The sequence below is a fragment of the Pholcus phalangioides genome, unplaced genomic scaffold (genome assembly GCF_987345545.1).
Source record: "Pholcus phalangioides strain wild (caught in Gottingen) unplaced genomic scaffold, Ppha-v1.0 ptg000027l_1, whole genome shotgun sequence".
In the NCBI taxonomy this organism is placed as follows: Eukaryota; Metazoa; Arthropoda; class Arachnida; order Araneae; family Pholcidae; genus Pholcus; species Pholcus phalangioides.
Genome location: NW_028301617.1, coordinates 5,428,178 through 5,448,080, shown reverse-complemented (window position 1 = coordinate 5,448,080; position 19,903 = coordinate 5,428,178). Strand labels below are relative to the sequence as shown.

At 40.2% G+C, this 19,903-nt stretch overlaps 2 protein-coding genes across 2 annotated transcripts in view; one reads left to right on the top strand and one right to left on the bottom strand.

The window, feature by feature from the left end:
* LOC149068243 (uncharacterized) overlaps nucleotides 1-11,734 on the bottom strand; it is a 33,949-nt gene extending 22,215 nt beyond the window's left edge. Inside the window, exons 1-3 of the mRNA XM_089251682.1 lie at nucleotides 11,597-11,734; nucleotides 8,634-8,778; nucleotides 5,598-5,801 (exon numbers count right to left, since the gene is read on the bottom strand). Coding sequence (XP_089107808.1) covers nucleotides 5,598-5,801; nucleotides 8,634-8,756 — 327 coding nt within the window. The 5' untranslated portion in view covers nucleotides 8,757-8,778; nucleotides 11,597-11,734. The remainder of the gene's footprint in view (nucleotides 1-5,597; nucleotides 5,802-8,633; nucleotides 8,779-11,596) is intronic.
* A 4,298-nt stretch (nucleotides 11,735-16,032) lies between these two features.
* On the top strand, nucleotides 16,033-17,237 carry LOC149068242 (uncharacterized). Its single transcript, XM_089251770.1, has one exon. It carries the CDS (start codon nucleotides 16,161-16,163, stop codon nucleotides 17,115-17,117), a length of 957 nt encoding a protein of 318 aa, XP_089107896.1. The 5' UTR covers nucleotides 16,033-16,160; the 3' UTR covers nucleotides 17,118-17,237.
* The last annotated feature ends 2,666 nt before the right edge of the window (nucleotides 17,238-19,903 follow it).

Genomic DNA, 19,903 nt, shown 5'->3' with positions numbered 1-19,903 from the left:
AAAGTCAACTCCACAAGCTGAAAGAGAACGATTCAAAGAGGAATGTCGCAAACGTCCTCCCACCGGTAAGATACCATCACCACAACTTTCAACGAATGCATTTTCAGAAGAGACATCCCAAGAAATATGTTCAGTTGGTTCCAATGAATTAGAACGCCGCATTCTCAAATGAAATTCATGCTCTTTCAAAACATCGATAAGCTGTGGCGGCGAACAAATGTCTATAGCGCTTGTCAAACCATCACAACCGGATACTATATCTTCAACATACGTGTCGTTCTCAATGACGTCAGAAACCGCTGATAAGCTCTTCTCACAGTTCAAGGCCATCTGATGCAATGATCTAGTAGTGGGGAAGGAGACCGATGATGTTCCGTAAGAGTTACCGTGCACAGTTGATAATTGTCTTGAAAATGCCTCTCCCAAAATTCCTCTTCAGGGGAGAGACAGTTTTCATGGGACACTGTAGGAATCTCGTCGGAACCGTGAAGTGTTTGATCGATATCCAATTCAGAATGAAGACATATCAAATTAGCATTAGACTGACAGTCATTATTATTAGCTCTATTACATTTTGTAGGGATCTTTCCTGACAGCACCCAACCGAACAATGTGTTTTGAGCGATGAGTGCACTATCGTTATCCCGTATTTGCCCTGGGCGTATCAAAGAGAAAAAATGCTCAGCTGCAATAATAATGTCAATATTTTTACAGTTATCAAAGTAAACATCAGCTAATGTAAGCGAATCAGCATAAGAATTCAGTTCATCCGAACGGACAAACTCAGTAGGCAATGGAGCCGTTAACTTTCTCAAGATATACGAATCAATGTCAATATAATGATTATCATCATAGGTAGAATACAATTTTAGATTCACTAACCCTCTAGTGGTACCGACATCCACAGCTGCTACTCCTTTCACAGTAAAGCGGGCATTTTTGCGGGGAATACTCAATGCTCGGACACATGCTTCGCTAATAAAGGAACACTGGGAGCCCGAGTCGAGAAGTGCACGGATAACATGACGTATCCAAGACGCACACTTGAGCCGTTGGCAATAGCGTACAGAAAGCAACATTAGCAGAAATATTTGATTGCAACACTGTGGAATCATGCACCTTAGACTCGGTAGATACAGGCATATCCGATAACGCAGCGGTAACACTAGTGGACACAACTTCGTGCAAAGTTGAATGATGCCTCTGATCACATCGCGAACACCTGAACGACGACGAACATTCATAAATTTTGTGAGAGCTGGAGAAACAGTTGAAACACAACTGTTTCTTGCGAACGAAGTTTTTTCTCTCGGCCACTTCACTGACCAGGACTTGAAAATGTTACACTTATGTAGCCCGTGAGGTCCGTTGCATGATGGGCAGCTCTTGATGATACCGCTAGGTGACGATGTTGATTTCTGTGGCACCTTGATTCCGCTTGCTGACCTTTCAGGATTGAAGATCTCGAGGGCAGCGCATCTTGAGTTGAGAAACTCGAGGAAGTTTCCGAACTTTGGAAAATCTTGTTCCGCTGTCTTTTGAGCCCAAAGCTGTCGCGTTTCTGGATCGATCTGCTCCAGTAGAATTTGAATGAGCCAAGGGTCCAGAGTAGCAGCTTCATCAGCAATGGCACGCGAACTTTGAATGATCTCATCCGAAGTATCGGAAATGTGTCTGGGTTTCCGTTCATCAGGAGTAGAAACCGGTTGCTGTTCGAGGAACGTCTTTATCAGGGACGTAATTATGACCTTCTTCCTATCAAAATTTTTCCCACGCCTCTATGTATGTGACCTCTGACACTGGTATGTGTTTGATCAATGCCGCTGCATCACCCTCTAAGAGGCCCTTCAAGTAGCTGAATTTCTGGACGTTCGTCAAATGCTCGTTTTTGTGAATCATCGATTTTTAAAGGTCCTTGAAACTGTTCCAGTTTATATACGACCCCGCGAATGAAGTAATGTTTATGCGAGGCAAATAACTGTCTCTTACCTCGGTAGTACTGGAAGACGGTGAACGTGCCATCAACTGCGAAAGCACTCGTTGTTGTTCCACCAGCTGCAGCAGAATTCTTTCAGTACGGGTGTCCGCGTCGGAACACTCAACCGTTGTCGTGGGCACCAACGTCACGGCAGCCAGAGCTCGTCTCAATTTCGATTTCGTTGAAAGATACTGCTACGACATTACTCGACCAATCGCCATCTTGCGTGTACTTCTTTGATCTTGCAAGAAATCTCGCTCTAAATTTGGGACCTTTCTCAACTTGTCACACTTACAGCCTTCAAAATCACATTTGCATGCTGTAATGTTGAACAATTTCCGTGCATCGCACTGGAAGACTGTTTGAGAATCTTTCCTTGCTTTCATATTTTTCTGAACATTCTTGTATTTACAGTAAAAAGTAAAAGTCTTTGAAAATTTTGCATATCCGTGGGTGAGAAACCGTAGGAATTGAAGCAGTTTTCCAAATATTTTCTATCTTTGACACGATAATTTCAAGAGTGCCTGCAATAGCTGAATCTTTTCTTGATTGTTGTGCTTTCGAAATAACAAAGCATAACATCGCCATAATTGGGCGAGACCCGAGAATCCAACTCTTTGCGATTTTTTTAAAATGTCACAACAATAAAAGCTTCTGGTCGTCATTTTGACTGCTATACACCCTCTCAGTTAAGGGGTGAGATTGCAGATGAATACTGAAAACAAGGGAAAAACAACGAGGTCGCTGAATGAATCACGTGTTCATGGGAATAGGAACGCCCCCTCTGCGGTGTCATGTTACAGAATTCCACACGTGCGTAAGACTTTAGGGGCGATGAGGAACCTCAAGAAGTTTGAATTTTGGGGGAAAAAATTAGGAATGGCATTTCTTCACATAAAGGCATATTTTAAATTCTATTAAAATGGCAATTTCGAAAGAAAAAAAAATTTCGTTCCACCCTACCGCACAGGTTGTAAGAATGTGATAAAACAGTGAATTGTTACCAAAAATTGTTGAGGTCACCTGATTTTTGTCTAACGCTTCTTGCTTTACCGAAATACAGCTACTTCATACTGATCGGGAAAACTAATAGCTTTCATAGCAAGCCACTGGAGGGCGTTTGTTTACCGAATTTTAGGAAGACACATTCTCATCACAAGTGGCATAGTCTCACCCCACTTTACGGTATACAATTTTGCTGAGCACTTGAATTCTGGAACTTTCAACCAAGTACATTAATATTAGCCTCGTCATTAAACTTGGAAAAAAAAAAATGTGTGTCGCTTAGTTCGTCTTTGTGAATGGATTCAGAACTTTTGATTTGCCTTTGATTTCCTTCATATATCTATCTACGAAATTTTGAAAACCGGACACAACCCGCTTCCCGTCTCAGAGAGATATCGAAGCGTTCCCGAAGGATGGGTGTATCCGGAAAGTTTCATTAAAAGCAACGTGACATGACCGCCTCAGACGAAGGCAGCAAAATAAAATAATTTACATAAAAATTTATCGTCAGCCCCTGAAGTTATGTAACAAATAAATAAAATCTAAACAATCAACGCCAATGGCTCAATCAAAATTATAAACGGTATTATAAGATGGCGGTGTATAGCCGTCCATCCCATAGGAATCTAGTAATCGTCAATTGATCGAATGATTGCCGATAATCTTGGGACATAAAATTTCGGATCACGGTGAATTAGTCGCAGATCATCATCGTCTAAGCCGCAAAGTCGTTACCGGAATCGTCACCGGGTGAACTAAGATCAGCGCAATTCACTATCCACGAACCATTGAATGTGATCCGCCCTGCATCTCTGAATGCTGTGTCTGAATGCCCTGCATCTCTATGTTGTGAATGAAAATGTTTCCTTGTAATTAATGGAAGCATGTCGCTTATGGGCTGCAATAGTGGCGCCACTAAAAGGAGCGTGTTGAGATAAATCAGTTTAATGTTTTCCTGATGAAATGACAAACCAGAAAATGAAACTATGACACTTCTGTAATCTGAAGGCAACATACGAGTATTGATTTGGGCTAGTTGATGAAGATTAATGAAGATTATTTTAAAATGTACAATGACTCAGAAATAGCAATTTTTGAGTTGTGCCGCCATTGCAGCCCATGAGCGATATACACCCAGTGGTCAAAAAATAAGGAATAAACCCTGCCACTCACCACTAATATCGTGTGGAACCTCCTCTGCATGGTCCCCACAAAGTGAGGGGCTGACGGGGCTCCAGCCCTGGGGCCCGGGACAGTTATCATCATTTTTTGCTTTTTCACGCTATAAATTAAGTACAGAAGGGGCCCGTGAAAAGTCTAACCGGGGGATGGGGGCGGAAAAGATCCCAGCCTAGGGACCCCGCTCCAGTATGTGGGGGGCCATGCTCCTCTGGCTTTGCTGACAGCAAATATTCCTCTAGGCAGGGAAGTTGTTGAAACCGTTGAGGAGGAATATTTACCCATGCTAATGAAATAGCAGCTCTTAATTCCCTCAGATTAGAAGGTGGTGTTTCGGAGCTTTTAACAGACCTTTCAACCTCGTCCCACAAATGCTGAATTGGGTTGAGATCGGGTGACTGGGGGGTGGGGGGGGAGGATTAAAGCAATTGAAACTGTGATCATGTTTCTTAAACCAATCTGAGATAATTCCAGCGTGGAAGTGGAAGAGCGCATTGTCCTGCTGGAAATATACAGCCATCATCGTCAGGAAACATTATGGCCATAAACGGGTGCACGTGGTCAGCAATGATGTGAACGTAAACGCTGACATTGACAGATGTTTCCAATGGAAATAAGTGATCAAGCGTATGCCAGAAAAATGGTCACCCGATCTGTGATTCTACCGCCACCCACTTGAACAGTTGTCATGTGGCATGCCGGATCCATAAATTCATGCTGCTCGCGCCACACACGCGGATCCTGCCATCAACGTCAGTCCAGACAACCTTCTTCCATTCATCAAGTGTCCGATTTCGGCGTTCTCTATCCTACAAAAACCGTTTTTTTTTTTTTTTTTTTGCAGCGAAATCAAAGGGACTCTTTTTGGTCGCCGGCTATCGAAACAAATTCGTTCCGTATTTTATCTGATATGCGATGATCCTGAGTTGTATTGCGTTGTTGCGTTTGCTGCAGACAATGCGTGTTATTCGCCTGACACCTCTTTCGTTCACAAGCGATTTCCGCCCACTATTCCGCTTTCCGCTCGGAGTTTTCCGACTTAGCTGCCATTCTTTGAAGATTCGAGATACTGTTCTGCGAGAAACACCAAGAAGATTAGCGGCTTCGGAGATAGTGGAATCACCCCTTCTGGTGCCCACAATCATGCCGCGGTCAAATTCATTCAAATCTCTTGCTCCCCCCATGAACAGGCAAATTGCAACGTTAACCGGTTCTTCTGACCAGGATAAAGCTTTTCATCAGCAAATCCGGTTTATAACGTCAGCGCACGTGCTGTTCATCCAGAAAATATTTCAGGCGGCTCTTAGAATTTTTTTTTATATTAATATTATTTAGATATCTACACACGTGATTGGCAATGTTAATTACCACGCAGTAAACACTTCACAAAATCCGGAGAAAATGGATAATGTTTTTTAAACACAAAAAGACTCACTGTTTCATGTTGCACTCTAATAAGTAATTCCACGTAATTCTGTCGATTTGCTGTTTCTCGTAGATAAGCACCAGTACCTCCAATGTCTACGTCTCCTTTCTTGATTTTCAAAGACAACGCTCCATCGACATCCAAGAACTTCCGAGCATCTAATGACGATTCCACGAGCTTATATTCGGATCTAGTGAAACTTCGATCGATAACCTGCGAAGAAAAGACATAACCAACATTTTTAATAAATGCTATAATCAGTTACATCCCATATTATACAGGGTGATTATAAAAAAACTATCCCGACATATGGGCCCCTAACTATCATACCATTCACAGAAACTGAATGAAATTTTGGCATAAGGTATTTTGATCTATGCGCTCAAGAATGATATGGAAAACAACAGTGTCACTCTAACAGTTACGGTTACAGTGAGAAAATTTCGAAAATATCAAATGGCAACACCAAGTTTTTTGTATTGGAATGTGATCTCCATTGTGAAAAACCCTAAACAGCGTTCGAACGGCAACTGTAGCATGAAAATCACCGGCGGTAGATAGGCTAAAAGTGAGGACAACCAATAAGGACAGAGAAGCAGCATAAAATAAAGCATTTTATTGTGTTTTCCACATGACCTTGTGGAGGACTAATCAGGCTGGGAAACGGTGTGACGAATGAAACGAACATTAATGCTCTGGTGCACGGCAAAGTCCTTTTTCCTTGCCTAGCTCCGGGGATTTTCGTGCTACAGGTGCCATTCCAACGCTATTTAGTGTTTTTCAGTATGGAGATCGCATTCCAATACAAAAAACTTGGTGTTGCCATTTGATATTTTCGAAATTTTCTCACTGTAACCGTAACTGTTAGAGTGACACTGTTGTTTTCCATAACATTCTTGAGCGCTTACATCAAAATACCTTATGCCAAAATTTCATTCAGTTTCTGTGAATGGTATGATAGTTAGGGGCCCATATGTCGGGATAGTTTTTTTATAATCGCCCCGTATATTCAGCCTTTATAGGGATTTATATATATATATATATATATATATATATATATATATATATATATATATATGCCTTTTTGTGTTTTAGAAATAGGGGCCTCACAAAAAATGTACATTTATTTTGTATATCTTTTTTCTTTTTAAGAGGCCCCAAGGAAATATCTGCCCCGGAGCTCCGAGAAGGTACGTTACGGCCTTGGCCACCTCGTTGGGCATTTTGCCTGTTGTGGCCTTGTATTTGTATTCGCAAATTTTTGTCCTCTCCCCCCCCCCCCCCCCGTCAGCAAACTTTCGTCTCTCTCTCTCATGTCTGCTCTATCTCCTAACGCGTATCGGTGGGATCAGAGACGTACGCGGGGGGTGGGGGAGAGAGGGTGCCCCAGAGACAATCGAAAAATTATTTTTCAATGCAAAAAATATTTGTAAAAAATTTAAATTTCGAAAGGAAATACCTTTATTTGCTATTATAATCAATGTCTGTTAATTTCAATGCTATCTGGAGGCTAAGAACCCAAAATTACTTTTTAAGAAATTCATTGCGACCAACCCGTACAAGACGTACATGGTAAACCCTTGGCCCGCCGACCAAATGTGGCCCTGGGGATTACCTGATGTGTCCTCCCACTCAATTACGTAAAAATAAACTAAGCGGCACATGTGTACAGATCGCTTAAGTGACCCGCGACGCAGTTCCAGAACACTTAAGCGATCCATGGCACATTTTTAGAGATTCCTTAAGTGACACGTAGCACAGTTTTAGAGCACTCAAGTGGCCCCCAGTGCGGTTCTACATCACTCAAGCTACCCGCGACACATTCCCAGATTACTTAAGTGATCGGCGGCACAATTACGGATCACTTGAGTGATGAGTGGCACAGTTCCAGAGCGCTTAAACATCCCGGACACATTTCCAGATTGGCGCACCAAGAATATTTCATATTTTTGTAAGGGGCCGTTCAAGTGTCACGTAAGCAAATTTTTAGCCATTTTTGAGGGCCCCCCCCCCCTGTCAGCAACAGTCAGCAAAACTCTGACCCCCCTCCCCCCCCCCGCTTGTCAGCAAAAATTTCGTCATCAGCCCTGCCGCTCTGAACCCTAACGCATATTGGTGGGATCAGAGACGTACACGAGGGGGGGGGCATGGGGGGGGCTCGTGCCCCCTCCCACGATCAAGACTTTATTTTTTTGATGCGACCTGCCTCCTCAAACCTGATTTTGCAAAAAAAATTAACTAAGTGGCACATCTACAGATCACTTAAGTGTCCCGTGGTACAATTCCAGAACATTTAAGCGGCCCGTGGCACATTTTCAGATGTGAACAATGATCACATCAACACTTAAATGACCCAGGGCACAGTTCCAGAACACTTAAGCGATCCGTGACACATTTAGAGATCCCTTGAGTGACATGTGACGTAGTTTTAGGGCACTTAAGTGGCCCCCAGTGCGGTTCTACATCACTCATGTTACCAGCGGCACATTCTCAGATTATTTAAGTGTGTGTGTGTGATCCGCGGCATATAATTATGGATCACTTGAGTGATGCGTGGCACAGTTCCAGAGCACTTAAGCGGTCCACCGGACACATTATCAGATCACTTGGATCCGCGAAACATTTAGAGATCACTAAAGTGGCTCTGTAGGGCACTTATCATTAGGGAGAATGTTACTTCAAGTGCCTACAAACTATCGAAAGGTTTTTCTCGTTTTTGGCGCACCGAGTAAGGCGCTGTTAAAAATATTTCATATTTTCGTAAAGGGTGGTTGATGACGTAAGTAAAATCCAACCCCCTTCCCCCCTTGTTATCAAAAGTCAGCAAATCGGAACCCCCCCCCCACCCCCATAGATGATGACGTAATACTGGAACGGCCCCTAAAGGGTGGTTGAAGACGTGAGCATAATCAAACCCCCCTCCCCCCCCCCCATCAATGCTGACTTAATACTTGAATGACCCCTTATTGCGAGTGTTTAAATTTAGAAATTTTAACATAACCAAAACCACATTATGTATATTTCATAGTAATTATTGATACTCACGTGTATGTGTTTTCCGATATACGATAAATCATAGATGTCCGCGTTACCCTTTTGGTGTGTCTTCAGATTGAATGAATTACCGAGATACATAGCAGCCATAATCGGTATGATATTGACAGTCATGGTGAACGATCACTTGAGATATCTATCCATAAAACAAATGGAAAATTTTAGAATACACTACACTCGGACCCTCTTATAACGAAAAAAACAAAACAACGGAACTACTCGTTATACGTGAAAAATGATGCATTAAAGCGAATTAAACATAATTTAAATGCGTTTATGCATTTTCAATAGTTTGAGCATTTTTGAAATAAATAGAATCAAATTGATAAAAGGTTAAAAAATTTAACTAAAATCTTATGTAATTGAATGCATCAACGTAAATATTTAGCTGGGCAAATGCCCCAAAGGGGTGAAAAACTGTCAGGCAACAATGGTTTTGGGGCCTCAACAATCACTTTCGGAACGTTTATTTTGGTTACCGTGGTTTCCAACAATGAATAGACGCGTATATATGCCTTTACAATGGTTTGTCACACCTTTAATTCTGTTATTATAACAGTTTATTCCTTTATAACAGTTTGTAACTTTTCCAATCCTCCCATACTTCACCAAAGGATGTTTAGAGGTGTTGCGAGTTCGATACCCGGTTCGTCCTTGTCAGGAAACTTTCTTGACACAGGGGTACAACAGAAACGACGACATGACCACAGCAAAAAAATTGCTACCGTAGGGAGTCTCCATTCGAGGGTTTATCGCACCAACCTCTCGATGAGTATAAAAAACAAGCCTGCCGTTCGGAATCAACAATAAATTGTAGGTCCCGGTCTAATTAGCCCTCGCGTGCAGAAAATGATCAAATGACGAACGCGATTATCCCCTAACGTCAGGGGTTCTCAAAGTGCGCGTCGCAGCTCTTAGGGGCGTCGCGGTGAGCTCTGCTTATGTGAGCCAACTCAATACCAGGAATCGGTTCTTTGTTAGACTATTCTGGGGCAGGGCCGTCTTAAGAGCATCATGGGCCCCCGGGCCAAGTGATTTTTCTGAGTCCCTACCAGGCAAATTCTCGGAAATTTCAACCAGATCTCATTTTTGTGACGCCCCTTTTCTCTCGAGGCCCCCGGGCCGTGCCCGGGTGAGCCCATTCCTTAAGACGGCATTATTCTGGGGGACTACGGATTCATGTCTACTAGGGAAAGAGAGCCGAGAAATACAAAAGTGTGACAGCCGCTAGCGCACGTGAAAATGTCCGCAACGCACAAGCACGAGCGCTGTTTTTCGCGCAAGAACCGTGTCATAATGGGAAAAACAACGTTTCCCGTAAAGTAGGCCTACTGCGCGATCTTTTGCGTCCGCGTCGCCTGGCTACTCTCCACCAGTAAATTCTTCATCTCCAATAGCGTGAGCGAAAAATCCCGTCCGTGAGTTAACGCTCGTGTGGCATCCGCCTAATAAGGTTATCCGCAAGTTAAATATGATTTAACAAACAGGGGGGGGGGGGGGGGAAAGTGGGGCAAAAAGGATTTTACAATACTCAGAAACGTCACGCTGGAATGTCTTCCAGTGAAGGGGGGGGGGTCATTATCAATTGTACCTTGACATTTTCTAGAAATGCAGATTTAACAATGAAAAAAAAATCTTGAAAGGATGACGTCACTCTCCGTTATCATACGAAGGTTTTTAACAACTAGCTGTTGCGAAGGTGAATTTTTTGGAAAGGGAGAAAATTCAACTGCCTTTTAAATGTTGAGCATTTAAGGGTTTAATTTAATAAAAAAAAACTAGCGTAAGAGGCAAACATTCTGACCTAGGAGCCCATTTTAGGTGGCCGGAAGGGGCGGCTGCTTTATTCTCAATATTTTGCAGAAACTAAATATGATTTCGGGAATTATCAGCCTCTCAGGAAATACGAATTCTCGTTCGCGATTCTCGAAGGTTCCAAAATGTAGGGAATTTCAAAACCCTATTCTGAAGATCGAGAATAATTATTCAAATGACCTACTGTCATTATCAAATTCCCGGGCAAAACACATTTGTTACAGTGAAAACCCATTGCATCCACTTATTTATTCCGTATGCATTATAAATTGAGGTATTGATCTCTTTTGGTGTATGTTTTGATCCTTAACTAAACATCACTTTTCCTGGCATGCCGTGGATTGGACTACTATAAGGTTATTTGGAGGTTCGCGAAGTCATCTAACACTTAGTTTTGTTGAAGTTAACTTCAACGCCGGGCTGTCTTAAGAGCACTATAGGCCCCCCCCCCCGGGTAAGCTGAGCAACTTTGCGCCCCATCCCGAGGGATATACGCTTTAATCTGATGACCGGACGACGGAAAGCCGTCCTGCTCAGTCGAGCAGGTCCCTAACTTGGGGCCCAACTCAAACTTAGAGCAAATATGTCCCTAAGAAACCAAGAAATTCCTAAAACTAACTCTCCCTTCCCCGGGTTCCCACTCGACCTCGTGGCTGGGAGTTTTACATTTGTTTTACAGATTATACATGTCTTTGTATCCTGCAATACAAAAAAAAAATTATTTACATATACTACAAAAGTTCATTTTACTACTTTACTACTTTACTACTTTACTACTTTATTTACAATTTATTCCAAAGACTCTAAACAAATTTCATAATTTGTGCTGGATCTAATTCTAATGGTCTCTTTTTGTAAGGATCTATCTACAGATGCCAGCTGTACACAAATGATTGGCATCCCAGTTTTTTTCCCATTTTCTGATTCTGCACAGTTGGCACAGTAACCCCGGGTAAAGTGACTTTGCGGAGGTCCCCTATCCGGCTAGAGAAATACCATTTACATACTCACGCTGGTTCACACCGGATATTTTTCCAGGTTGCCCCCATGCGTTTAGACGACACTGTGTACCCACACATATTTCTATTGGAATTAAAAAGGAATTTTTGAAATAATAATTAGAGATGCCGGAACCATACCTTGAAGCAAGATATCCTTTTTCGCGTCTACTCCCGAAAGTAACGGGTCATTCGACAATATTTATCATTCTACTTAATGTGGTGCAGAAACATTTAATCATCGGAACCGTTATCTTTGCGTGAGAGATGAACATGTGTCTCATTTTCGTTTACCGCTTTACAAATATACATTCGTTTGAGATAAGAAATTTTATTCTCTTAAGACTTCCTGCGAATAACGAATGTTGAGCATTCGACTCGTTTAAAAAATCGTCAGCTGAAATTTCTATATTGTAGCTGATATTTTAGCCGATTTCCCTTGATGTTTGCAAAAGACAAAAAAGACGATGATATCAAGCTGTGTGATCTAACCGTGTAAGATATAATCATTTCCGAATGTTCGATAACTGACGCAAACCATTTCGTAGTATTCTCGATCGGCTATTGGACGAACGCCATTGAAGAAAAACTGAAATTGATGGTACGCTCATCGATTTTCACAAGAAATTCCATAAAATGGATCGTCCTCTTCGAGTCAAAAAAGCTATTGGACCTGGGCGTGCCGAAAAAGATATGCCGTATACTGCATTCATATCTAAGCTCAAGAACTTTTCAGATTTGTATTCGATTACCTCTTTTTTTGGGGGAAAAAAAGTGCCTAGCCGTGTGGTGTAAGGTTCGGTGCTGGATGCACTATTATGACAGGGAAGAGAGCATTATTTTATATTTGGCCCATTATTTTATATCTGTGGTGGAAGACCCCACTAAATTTCCGTATTTCTACGCTAAAATCGGCAATTTTAACATTGATCTCTATGGGTAGGCTGACCATATTTCCTCGAGAAAAATACGGGAAATTAGGATTCCAAATACGGGAAAATAAGGGACATCGCCAATTATCGACAAAACTGAACAAAATTGCCAGATATTGCTGAAATTGCGGGAATAATAATATGGCAGGAAATGAAGCATTACTGCAAATTGCAGTGGCTTAAAATGAATTCCACGAAATAAAACGTTCACCAGGACAAATGTGATAGATTAATATTCTTATTTAAAGTTGTAATTATCATAATATAATTTATGAGTTTGCGTAAAAAACGGGATACTTTTGCCAAAAAATCGGGACGGCCAGGAAAATAGAAAATACTGGGACTGTCCCGGGAAACACGGGACGTATGGTCACCTTATCTATGAGGCTCATTCAGTGTTCGTCCCTCGAAGTGATGCTGATGGTGATTAGACGTCTATTCGAAAAGCCTCATATAAGCTCGATGGGTTTTGGTCACAGTCGACTATGTTTATCCGACGGGATTGCTGTTGATTGAGATCAGGCTCTCGCTGATTTTGATGGCTAGAGTCATGAAATGGCCATGATTGGCTATTCGGGGATATTATAACAGAATCCTTTGTTGCGTGGATTCACTAATTTTTCTTACGGATTCACTCGTGGTCAAGTTCACATTCAATTGCAGGTCAGTATATGAACGTAGTGCCATTTTTTGACTGTTTCGAATGGTCTGAGCCAGCGGTTCGCAACCGGTGCTCCGCGGAGGCTCCTTGTACACCCTCCAGGGGCTCCGCGGCCGCTCGAGTAAAATTAAAAAAAGTAATTATAAATATTTTTAAATGGTAAAAATAAATCAGTAACTTTGATGAATAATTAAAAAATTGGCCGCCGTAGAATTTTTCTACTTAAAAGGGCTTGAGAACCCACTGGTCTAAGCATTTTCTTTAGGAGCAGCTTGAATATACAGTGGAACTAATTTCTTAAAAGACCTTTACTATACTTGGTTTTATTCACTTATAAATTATGGTGCAATTATATGGGGTGGTGATTATAAAACTAATTTATTGCCTTTATTTTCAATACAAAAAAAGAGTTTTCAAAACTTTGAATCGGGGTCAGCCTCATTCTTCTACAATTTTTAGAAATCTTAATCTACTTCCTTTACGCCATAAATCTCTTTTTCGTATTATTCTGTTCTTAAACCGTAATAAAGGCTTATGCAGTTTAAAAGATAATGTTTCCGAGCGTAGACCTCGTATGATTTACCGTGTTCCTACTTTTAGGAAAGAAATTTTTCGTAAACATTTTTATTATTTAGCTTCGAAATTATATAATTCACTACCACTAGAAATACAAAATATACCCACACACGCGCAGCATTTAAAAAATCATTATTCAAATTATTAATTACAACAGACGATGTAGGCTCTTATTTTGACCTTTAGGAGGAGCAATAAAATTTATTCAATTTAGCTTCGCCACTTTAATGTTTTGTTTTATTTTACATTTCTCGCCATGCATTAAGAACTTTGTCTTTTTTGTGTTGTGTATGTTTTTTCGTTCTTGATTTTTTTTTATCTTTACGTATTTTTTTATTTGACTGATAATTTTGTCTCTTTTATGTTGTATATCTGTCTCTCTTTTTTTAATGTTTCTGTTCATGTCGTATGTTTTATACATTCTATTCATTAATTATCATGTAAATTTTCAATCGTCCGTACAGGCATCACAGCCTATGGATGATAAATATGGTTTGTTTTGTTTAAACTAATCTAAATCTCTGTATGTTGTAAATGAATAAATTGATTTGATTTGAACTTCAGTTAACGAGCAATTCGTGTAACGGCAAAAATTCGAACAAATTTTGACTCTATTAACGAGCGATGGTTCGCATTACGAGCCAAAATTTTGCGGTTCGTTTCTTTATTTTCCCGTTATCACAACGGAGCTGATTGTTTTCGCTTTCGCCCACACATATGTGTTATGGGATTTTAGGTAATATTCTCCCCTACGGTCTCTAATAAGTGTATCTCAGTCGAAAATTTAACACATACGAGTGTGAATATTTACAATACGAAATCCAATACATGGAAATTCAGTTTCTGATAATAATAAGTGATTGAGGACAACTATATCTGAAAAATATGACAGTAAGCAGGGCCGCAACTAGATGCCTGGTCAGCCGGGGCAAGCTCGCATTTTAGCGCCCCCCCCCCCTCATAATGTTGAAGGAGAGGTTGAAGAGTGGAATTTGTGCCCCCTCTTGTCCGGTGCGTGGGGCACCAGACCCGACTGCACCCCCCCCGTAGTTGCAGCCCTGGTTGTAAGACGGATGATCATATGCAGGGTTGGCAAGTTTTTGCCATAGTGGGAAAAACCGCCCCAAGGATTCAAAATTTGAACTTTCACTTTCGTGAAGTAAGTTCTGAGAACCTTAAATGTACTTCACGAAGGGGAAATATTTAAAACTATTTTTTTTTAACCTCAAAAATCAGCACTGTTCTTTTTACAATTTGACAAAAGGGTCGGTGATAAATATGAATAAAAAACATTTTTGCGAAGCACATTGCTTGTAAAGAAGTTCTTAATAAAGCACGTCTCTTAATGAAATCCAACAACATGAATTGATATGAGCTATATTGCAGAAGTGAGAGTGTAGAAAATTCCTTTTCATTTCATTAGTTTTGATAAAGGGCAGTGAAGTTAGTATTGCATGCCATTGTATTAGATAGGTAATGCAGTGGAGCATCGATTATCCGAATACCGATCAACAAAAACATCAGTTACCCAAAAGCGTTCCAGTCTGCAAATTCACTGCCTTGAGACAGCTATGAAGTGATTAGAAAAACAAGAAGAATGTGATGTTGCCCGATTGCTGTCTTGACCGAAACCTTGCTTTTAATAGATTTTAGACTTTGTGATGATGATGATATACTTTTTCTTTTGCAGATAATTGAAGATTCCGACATCATAATCTCAAGGATAAAACAGCAGAAGCTCTACAAGAGTATATGCTGAAAAATTTTTTTGGTAAACATCAGACTTCAGAAGAATCACAGAAACTACAACAGATTTGGTTGCCTGCTCTCAGCTCAAACACATCTTTAAAAGTATGGGTGAATCGTCTGCAAGATTGCATAGCGAGGATCATTTTGATGAAGGAAATACCAGTTTCATATCAATTTAGAAAAAATATGTAATTTCTGATAAATTTCAAACTGAAAAAAACTCACAGAAGTGTGATATCTTTGGTAGAACATTTTCAGAAATCCGCAACTTTTAAACCGACACAGAAAGAGCCTACATCTGTGGAAGAACATTTCATCGGATCAATGCTTCAAACACGCACACAAAAATTAACACTAAGGAGGTGCCACGTGAGTGGACCATAATGTGGAAAGAATTGTTTACAAAAATTTTAAATATACACAAAATACATCAGGGAAGCCATATAATTGCGATGAAACATTTTTTGACATCAGCAATTTGAACTGATGCAAAAGAGTCTGCACAGAAGCTGCATGAGTGCAAATTCTGTGGTTAAAATATTTTTTTGAGCTGTCAACTTAAATAACAAAACAGGGGTCCATAACGGAGAAAGACCATATAAGTGTGATATTTCAGTGATACAAATTTCTGGCATTTATAGTTTTTACCAACACAAAAACAGTCCACACTGGAGAGAAGTCACAGGAGTGTGAAACCTGTGGTAAAACATTTTCTCTTTTAGGTAATTTAAACATTCACATTTTGTGGTATTTGTAGTAAAACGTTCTGTTGCTGCACTTTTTGAATATGCACAAAAGAGGTGAAATAAAAGAGAACGCACATGAGTGTGAAATCTGCAATAAAACATTTTCTAGCCACAGCAGTTTCAACAAACACAAAAGTGTTCACACTGGGATAAAGCCATTTCAATGCTATATCTGTCATAAACAATTTTCTCGAAGTAGCAGTTTAATCATTCACATAAAATTCCACACAGGAGAGAAGCCACATGAATGTGATGTCTGTGGTAAAACATTCCCTGTAATAGGTGATTTAAACAGGCACAAAAAAGTCCATACGGGAGAAAAACCACACGAGTGTGAAATCTGTGGTAAAAGATTTTCTCGAGCATCTGATTTGAAGTCACACAACAGGGTCCATAGTGGAGAGAAGCCACATGAGTGTGATATTTGTGGTAAAACATTTTCTCGAACAGACACTTTAAACCTACACAGAAGAGTCCACACGGGAGAGAAGCCACACGAGTGTGAAATCTGTGGTAAAACATTTTCTCAACTTGTCCATTTAAAATTACACTATAGGCTCCATACTGGAGAAAAGCCACATGAATGTGATATCTGTAGTAAAACATTCTCTCGAATAGGTGATTTAAACATGCACAAAAAATTCCACACGGGAGAGAAGCCCCATGAGTGTCAAATATGTGGTAAAAAATTTTCTCATGTAGGAAAATTAAAATTGCACAACATGGTTCATACTGGAGAGAAACCATATGAGTGTGAAATCTGTCATAAAACATTTTCTCACGCTCGCAGTTTAAACTTACACAAGAGAGTCCACACGGGAGAGAAGCCACACGAGTGTGATATCTGTAGTAAAGTATTCTCTAACCATAGCAATTTTAAACGACACAAAAGAGTCCACACTGGGGAGAAGCAACATGAATGTGAAAACTGTGGTAAAACATTTTCTCGAGTAGGCAATTTGAACTCACACAAAAGAGTCCACACTGAAGAGAAGTGACATGAATGTGATTTTTGTTACCGGAAGTTTTCAACAAGTTCTCATCTGAAGAAGCACAAGTTGATTCATTCTGAAGGGAATTCAAATGAAATTGGCAACATGAGAATATGTCCTAACCAAAGCTTGACAAATCCCATTTTGCCATGGCGACTATAGTATTGGTGCACAAATTGTCCTTTGTTCAAGTTCGAGAACTATATAATTTTTGGAACTTATATCCGTATATGCATGAACATGGAGGGAGTCACTATGCCCTTTAAAAGTAAAAAAAAAACATTGTTTTGGACCTACTTTTGTCAAGAAAAAAATCTTTGGCTCCTAGATTTATTTTTTACGATTTGTCAAGCCCTGGTCTTACCACGATATTTCAGTTGAAGAACCTGCGCCTCTTTCAAGTGATGAGGAGTAATGTTGTAAGAGCGACAGAATAATACAATAATACACATAAAAAAAATCCTATCAGAACTCTTCCAAAACCTATTTTCAGAATAAAGTGGGGTTTTTTAAAGTTTTGTACAGGTTTTTTGCCAATTGGACGAAAGATGACACGTAGTTTTCAGTGAAAATTTTACCGATTGTGACATGGAAGCTAAATTATTAATGAAACTGCATTGATGTATTTTATGTTTTTCAGTACCCCATATGGACAGGCAAAAGGTCGTCTTTTTTAATGTATTTCACATGATATAATCTTTTTTCATTGCATCAACATATTCTCTATTTGTTTGTGTCAAGAGAGAATCAAGAAAAATAAATGATTAATTCAAATATTTCCAAAAATAATGATCAATAAGAATGTCTTGTATGATCTAATGAGAGAGTGAGTGAATGATCTAATGAGAGAGTGAGTGAATGATCTAATGAGAGAGTGAGTGAATGATCTAATGAGAGAGTAATCCTAAATATATGGCGGAAAGTTTTAATAATGACGTTATTAGGAGAAATTTAGATGATACGAAAGAAATTACGTACTGCTGATGCACAATACAATAGAGTATATTCAATGATTCCATTAACTCTGTTTTACTCAGAAACTTCTAATGAAACGTTAATAGGAATAAAATAACAGAAGCAAAAGAGAATAAAGTAAGTGGATACGCGATGCATTAACCCCCTAAAATGTTCAAAATCATCTACTGTTTATACTTTGATATTATAAAAAAAACATTGTCGATCATCAGTAAGCACACAATGGTTTATTTTTTTATGATGAACTAGCTGTTACCAGTGACTTCACTGGTAGGGGTTCCGCAATCTCAGATTTGCTCAGCAATGATTTCCTCCCTTACCACTTGAAAACCTCGTGATCCCCATGGATGATGAACTTTCAGAAATCGCATTACGCCAAACACGAGAAAACCTTTCGAAAACCCTAAATAGCGTTCGAACGGCAACCCATTCACAATAAATAAATAAAGAAAAATTTCGACATTCGCAATGTAAATATGTTAGCAGGTGTTTCCAATCGAGTGGGACCCCAAAAAAAAGCATAAAACCCCTTCGCCCAGTGTAGGCCCAGAACTGTAGGAGTAGGTTAACTGCCCTGCGTAAAGATTTAGGAGACCGCAGTGTTCTAGGTGAGAACAAAGAACACCGTTATAAAATTACCGCCAGAAACCGCGAAGCGTGGCTAGTACGTTGACGTCGAAATTTCAAAATCTATTTGATTGCAATTCATTATCCTTATCGGAACCGCAACGCCCCTCGCTAGGAGGAATGAAACTCTTTGGGGGCCATTCAAGTACTACGTAAGCAGATTTTCAGCCATTTTTGACCCCCCACCCCGTCAGCAAAATTACGTCACATCCGGATTCGTCTCTTAACGGCCCGCGGCATATTTACAGATCACTAAAATGACCCAAAGCACATATAAAGAGCGGTTAAATGACCCAAAACACATTTACAGATCACTTAAGTGACCCGCAGTGCAGTTTTACATCACTTGAGTGGCCGTCAGCGTAGTCCCAGATCAATTAATTGGCCCACGACGCATTTACAGATCACTCAAGTGACTCGCGGCTCTGTTCGAAATCACATAAGTGCCCAGCTGTACTTTTTCAAATCCAGTAAGTGGCCTCCAGTCTCCTAAGTATTGAGCACTCTTGTCTTAAGTGATGTGTAAATATTCCTGTGCCGGTCAAAAACAAGTCATCTGTGAATGTGCCGAGGATTTGAAATTGTGTCGCGGGCTGCATAAGTGATGTGAAACTGCACTGCGGGTCACTTAAGTGATCTGTAAATGTGCTTTGCGTCATTTAAGTGATCTGTAAATGTGCTTCGGGTCATTTTAGTTATCTGTAAATGTACTGCGTACGTCTGGAATGATCATCCAGTGCGAAACACAAGTTTTTTGCTAGTTTTATAAAAGGTGGCCAGACGTCCCGGTTTTTAACTAATCACTGTCACGACATCTATTTGTGTCGGTTCTTGTCATCGCCTAATGAAATCACGGCATGATGACCATATTTCGTTAGAAAAATATGGAAGACTAGAATTTTTGAAGAAAAATACGGGATATCACTGAGAATGTTGGCAAAATTACAAACTGTTTTAAAATTTCTGAAAAAGGGGCGAGAAATGACGGGATACTGGAAATCGCGGTGAATTGAACTGTAATTAACCGAAAAAATGCTGAGCGTGTGGCAAACACGCGAGATGAGGCACGAGAATGTCCCGTAAAAGACGGGAAATGTGGTCACCCTACTGATAATATGCCGTGAATTGTGGTGCTCCGTCGAATTGTTTCAAACATTTTACTTTCCCTGAAAAGATGAAAAAAACGCCGA